Source organism: Salvelinus sp. IW2-2015, linkage group LG36 (assembly GCF_002910315.2).
Source record: "Salvelinus sp. IW2-2015 linkage group LG36, ASM291031v2, whole genome shotgun sequence".
Lineage (NCBI taxonomy): Eukaryota > Metazoa > Chordata > Actinopteri > Salmoniformes > Salmonidae > Salvelinus > Salvelinus sp. IW2-2015.
In genome coordinates this window covers 1,584,411-1,590,524 of record NC_036875.1, presented here as the reverse complement: position 1 = coordinate 1,590,524, position 6,114 = coordinate 1,584,411, and the positions used below count along the sequence as shown (strand labels likewise).

The following is a 6,114-nucleotide window of genomic DNA, read 5'->3' as shown; positions in this document are numbered from 1 at the left end:
CCTCTGCAACTGGATCCTAGACTTCCTGACGGGCCAACCCCAGGTGGTGAGGGTAGGTAGCAACACATCTGCCACGCTGATCCTCATCACTGGAGCTCCCCAGGGGTGCGTGCTCAGTCTCCTCCTGTACTCCCTGTTCACCCACGGCTGCATGGCCAGGCACGACTCCAACACCATCATTAAGTTTGCCGACGACACAACAGTGGTAGGCCTGATCACCGACAACGACGAGACAGCCTATAGGGAGGAAGTCAGAGACCTGGCCGGGTGGTGCCAGAATAACAACCTATCCCTCAACGTAACCAGGACTAAGGTAATGATAGTGGACTACAGGAAAAGGAGGACCGAACACGCCCCCATTCTCATCGGCGGGGCTGTATCGGAGCAGGTTGAGAGCTTCAAGTTCCTTGGTGTCCACATCAACAACAAACTAGAATGGTCCATACACACCAAGACAGTCGTGAAGAGGGCACAACAAATCCTATTCCACCTCAGGAAACTAAAAAGATTTGGCATGGGTCCTGAGATCCTCAAAAGGTTCTACAGCTGCAACATCGAGAGCATCCTGACTGGTTGCATCACTGCCTGATACGGCAATTGCTCGGCCTCTGACCRCAAGGCACTACAGAGGGTAGTGCGTACGGCCCARTRCATCACTGGGSYAAGCTGCCTRCCATCCAGGACCTCTACACCAGGCRGTGTYAGAGGAAGGCCCTAARAATTGTCAAAGACCCCAGCCACCCCAGTCATAGACTGTTCTCTCTACTACCGCATGGCAAGCGGTACCGGAGAGCCAAGTCTAGGACAAAAAGGCTTCTCAACAGTTTTTACCCCCAAGCCATAAGACTCCTGAACAGGTAATCAAATGCCTACGCGGACTTTTTGCATTGTGTGCCCCCCCAACCCCTCTTTTTACGCTGCTGCTACTCTCTGTTTATCATATATTCATAGTCACTTTAACTATACATTCATGTACATACTACCTCAATTGGGCCGACCAACCAGTGCTCCCGCACATTGGCACACCGGGCTATCTGCATTGTGTCCCACCACCCACCACCCGCCAACCCCTCTTTTACGCTACTGCTACTCTTTGTTCATCATATATGCATAATCACTTTAACCATATCTACATGTACATACTACCTCAATCAGCCTGACTAACCAGTGTCTGTATGTAGCCTCGCTACTTTTATAGCCTCGCTACTGTATATAGCCTGTCTTTTTACTGTTGTTTTATTTCTTTACCTACCTATTGTTCATCTAATACCTTTTTTGCACTATTGGTTAGAGCTTGTAAGTAATCATTTCACTGTAAGGTTGTATTCGGCGCACCTGACATATAAACTTTGATTTGATTTGATATATTTTTCTTTGTATTATTTTTTACCAGATCTAATGTGTTATATTCTACTACATTAATTTCATATTTCCACAAACTTCAAAGTGTTTACTTTGAAATGGTATCAAGAATATGCATATCCTTGCTTCAGGTCCTGAGCTACAGGCAGTTAGATTTGGGTATGTCATTTTAGGAGAAAATTGAAAAAAAAGGGTCCAAGCCTTAAGAGTATGTTTACACAGGCAGCCCAATTCTGAAATGTATTTTGACCAATCAGATCAGCTCTGAAAAAGATCTGATGTGAACAGATCTGATGTGATTGGTCACAATACCAATTGGCGGAAAAAATATCTGAATTAACACACCACCTGCAGTTTGGAGGAGTTGTTGACAAAGGAATTTCACGATAACATTCATGTTCAGGTGTAATTACAAGGACATATTAGTATATCACAGAAACCAACTGGATAGAAGGGAACCCTAAAATTCACTCTCAAATAAATGGGATTCTGTGGACACTCAATCAGAATAGCAAACACATTCTCTGCAAGGAACAGAACACTCGTTCGATTAGAAATCCATTATTAACGTGACGTCAACTTTCCCTGCGCCATCATGAAATCTCATCACTACAAAGCAATAAGTCAGAGTTCTACTTCTGCAGGTCAAGCTCGGTAAAACAAATTAGATCAATTTTTTGTGTGCCCTTCTGTTCGAGAAGCATTGGTTTTATGCACTTTCAGACAGCAATATCATAGTTCTTTCATACATCAAACACTGTCCTTGCAGCCACAGTGCCAAAATACAAGCAGAATAAACAATACATTAATAAAAACAAACCGATGCAGTATCTCAGGTGGTCCTCTGCTCAGTGTGTTTTGTATCAATGTTCATGAACTAGAAAAAAAGTAGAAATCCTTCAAATATGATAATTTCCATATACAATATTTGGCTTGGTTGTAGACAAAGTAGTAGTAGTGGTAGTGGTAATGGTGGTGGCGGCGGCTCCCGAGTGGCACAGCGGTCTAAGGCACTGCATCTCATCCCTGGTTCGAATCCAGGCTGAATCACTTCCGGCCGTGATTGGGAGTCCCATAGGGCGGCACACAATTGGCCCAGCGTCGTCCGGGTTTGGCTGGGGTAGGCTGTCATTGTAAATAAGAATTTGTTCTTAACTGACTTGCCTAGTTAAATAAAGGTTAAATAAAACATTTGTAGTAGTAGTAGTACAACAATATTATTGGACCTTTATGATTCATATAATGATATACATCTATATTTTTGTATATTTATAGTAGTCAACTCACTCAGGGACACTGGTAAGCTGAAGAAAGTTGTGTATAACAACCTTAATTTTCAAATGCTGCTATGGTGTCCATTTTGAATTCCACAGATTATAAATCTAAGTAACAATTCTACATTGACACATAGAAACAACAGAAATTGCACAATGGTTATTACAAGAAATGACTGAAGACCTTTCAATTCTATAACAATGTGCAAATATAAATGACCTAATGACAATAACACTTTAGACCGGGCCCAGTCCCAGAAAAACAGACACTTGGCCCATTCATTGAACACTATGACAACATTGATAACATTGATAAAACATTTTTAATGTCAAATGTGGTATACATCGGTGGTCTTAAGGTGTAGAAGTCAAAGTCAATATCCCATACAAGCACAGATTGTATAAACCATACAAGATGTTGACTCATATTTGACCACTAAAACACCAAACAAAATGAGGAGAAAGTCACAAAAAAACTTCCTACCCAGCAGGCAAAAATTGACACAACGTCAATTTTCTGGTTGTAAACTGATTTTCTGATTGAGAAGACGTCATATCAGATGTCATATTTTGGTTGTTATCTGGTCAAATAACCAGATAAAGATGAATTTATAATGATTGCTAAAAATACATTCATGAAACCTCCTTATGTAACCAGTATACAACCTGACAATGACACCATAATTACTTCATTGCAACCAACTTTCCCCCCTGAGTAGCAACTAACTAGATTAAAAGACAGCATTAGCGGGAATTGTACATGGCAGAAGGACAGGGAGGGAACATGATCTAGTACAGCCCAATACACAGTGTTAAGGTGTAGAAGTCAAAGGGGATAGGCACTTCGGCATGCACGTCTCATAACCACATAGCTACAGAAAGACCAATACAAAAATTAGTATGGCTTATGTTTATGGTTGTGCTAAAGTGGCAGAAATGTAACAGTCTAGCTATCAATCGACTTTTATTCCACTTGTCTAATGAATTACGTTGAATTTGCATGTAAACAGATGTTGTGTAAACAGACAATGGTGCGCATTTACCACATGTACATGGGGATTCTGTGGTGATTTGCAGAGTATAATGAGTTGTAGCTAGGAACCAATATGTGTGCCACAAGGAAATATAACAAGTTCTGAACAGCATAACTCTCCCACTTAAATGCAGTATCGCAAGAGATGTCAAGTGAAAATGGTGTTCTAAAAGAACTAGCCTTCACCTGAATATAAATGAAATGATAGTCTAGATAATAAAATGCCAGATTTGTCCATGTATGTCCTTTTTCGTAATTTGATCACTCTGTTGTCACAGAAAATGTTCCTGTGCCGCAGGAAATGCAACTTTTAGTGTATTAGAGGTTTAAAAAGGCTTCTAAAGTTTGGAATTTCCACTTTAAAATGTCAGACTTGATTTGCCCCGACGAAAAACGTATCAACCCCTACAAAAATGCTCATTATAATCCACATAATAATTCACATTTCCTGTTGCGGAAGGATTATTTTCCTGCTTTGAGAAACTGGTCAAATTAAGATAGTATATCTGTGTACAAACAAAAAGACAGAGAGCGATTATAAATACTAAAGGTCCAGATGAAGTCCAGATCTATCGTCTCCTAAGGCCACCTAAAATAAATCCCAGTTTAAAAATCAAGAACACCATTCCCCCTATCATCCACTCACTCACTCACTCACTCACTCACTCACTCACTCACTCACTCACTCACTCACTCACTCACTCACTCACTCACTCACTCACTCACTCACTCACCTCACTCACAATCACTCAGTCACTCACTCACTCTCTCACTCACTCACTCACTCACTCACTCACTCACTCTCTCACTCACTCAGTCACTCACTCACTCACTCACTCAAATGTGTGCCACAGCGGGCCTGCTAGAGAACCGTGCTGATCGTGTCAAAGTCTTTGTTGATCTGCGAGCTGCTGGGCAGGGACTTGAGGTACTCCATGTGCCTCCTGGCATCCTCCTGGTTCTGCCGCACGTAGTAGATCACGTAGGCTATCACCATGGTGAACCAGCCGAACACAATGACGAACATGGCCACATCGGTGGTCTTGTGGTGGAAGTTGCAAAAGTTGATGCCCGAGTCCAGGACCTGGATAACGGGTTTGCCGGCGTACTCCTCCGCCACAGCCGTGTGACAGTTCACCTCGTTGACCGTCTCTGGGTCCAGTCTCAGCTCCCTCAGGACCTCCTGCAAGCTGCACTCGCAGTGCCAGGGGTTGTTGGAGAGGCTGATTTTGGCCCGAAGTTTGGCGAATGCCTCTTTGGGCACGCTGCTTATGCGGTTGTTGGACAGGTCCAGGATCCGAAGGACGTCGGAGACCCCCTGGAAGGCCCCAGCGTCCACCGTCTCAATGGCGTTGTTGGACAGATCCAGTTCCTGTAATCTGTTGAGGTCCTTAAAGGCCTGTTTGGGGATCTTGGTAATCCTGTTTGAGGCCAGCAGCAGGACTACAGTGTCACGGGGCAGGTCAGCCGGGATGTTCTCCAGGTTGCGCGACATGCACTGCAGCACGGCAAGGTTGTTCTTCTCCATGCAGTGGCAGCTCTTGGGACAAGCGGTCACCAGTGCACTTCCGAACAATATTCCAAAGTGCAAGGCCCACAAGAGAGCCGAGACAGCTGAGAGCAAGGGATTTCTGGGCCGATCATGACCCATGCGGTTGGACATATTCAGCTGTGTGCTCCTGCTGGTCCTGTCATGAAAGAACAGTCATGGTTAATTTAAACCTTGTGCCATGTTGTTCTACCGTTATGGCTTGCAAACCACAAGACAAGACAGTTTTAACTTCCTTACAAGCTGTCAAGGTTTTATCTGTAGTTAATCCATCAGATCCATCGGTGAAGTATCATTTTCATGTCCTGCTGTTTCCAAAGGGTTTCAGTAGAGCACAGTTTCACATGAGCTGCATTGAGAGTATTCCAGACAGAATCCAAGAGGCTGCTTTCTGATTGGAAAGACAAGAGAGTTACTCAAGAGGGAAAGGTATCTTAGAGGGAGATGAAGGCAACTATGAGGTGGAGGTAGGCTGAATGTGTTACCGGTACCCTCCTGCCATGTCGAGAACTGAAAGAACAAAAACAGAATAGCGACAGTCCTAGTGAAAAAGGGAATTACTAGACATAGCTTCTTCTTAGAAGCAGTGACACAGAAAAACATGAAGGCCATACTGTAAGAGTTTTAGGGTAGGTCTAAGTATTTTAGGGATAATGTTTTATATCAAGATTACTTTCCTAAAATATTCATACAATTGTCCTGAGTGCATCAGCCACATGGTTTTGCTTGCAAATTGGGCATGGTCAATTCAAGCGTCACACTGTTTACACATTTGTAAAACGATAATCAAGGACAATCCATTTCACTTAAAGGAAATCTCATAAAGCAGAGAGACAAATAGATTGATCATCACTTACATTATCGGATCATATTAGGATAGCCTAATTCATTTATAT

General features: G+C 42.9%; 1 protein-coding gene across 1 annotated transcript; it reads right to left on the bottom strand.

Annotated features, from left to right (window-relative positions):
- Window positions 1-4,447: 4,447 nt before the first annotated feature.
- Window positions 4,448-5,465, bottom strand: LOC111959341 (leucine-rich repeat-containing protein 3). Its single transcript, XM_023980839.2, has one exon. The coding sequence runs from the start codon at window positions 5,330-5,332 to the stop codon at window positions 4,532-4,534; it is 801 nt and encodes a 266-aa protein (XP_023836607.1). The 5' UTR covers window positions 5,333-5,465; the 3' UTR covers window positions 4,448-4,531.
- Between the last annotated feature and the right edge of the window lie 649 nt (window positions 5,466-6,114).

Bases quoted from the DNA above. Each gene is read 5' to 3' on its own strand.
- LOC111959341 (XM_023980839.2), bottom strand. From the start codon at position 5,332: ATGTCCAACCGCATGGGTCATGATCGGCCCAGAAATCCCTTGCTCTCA.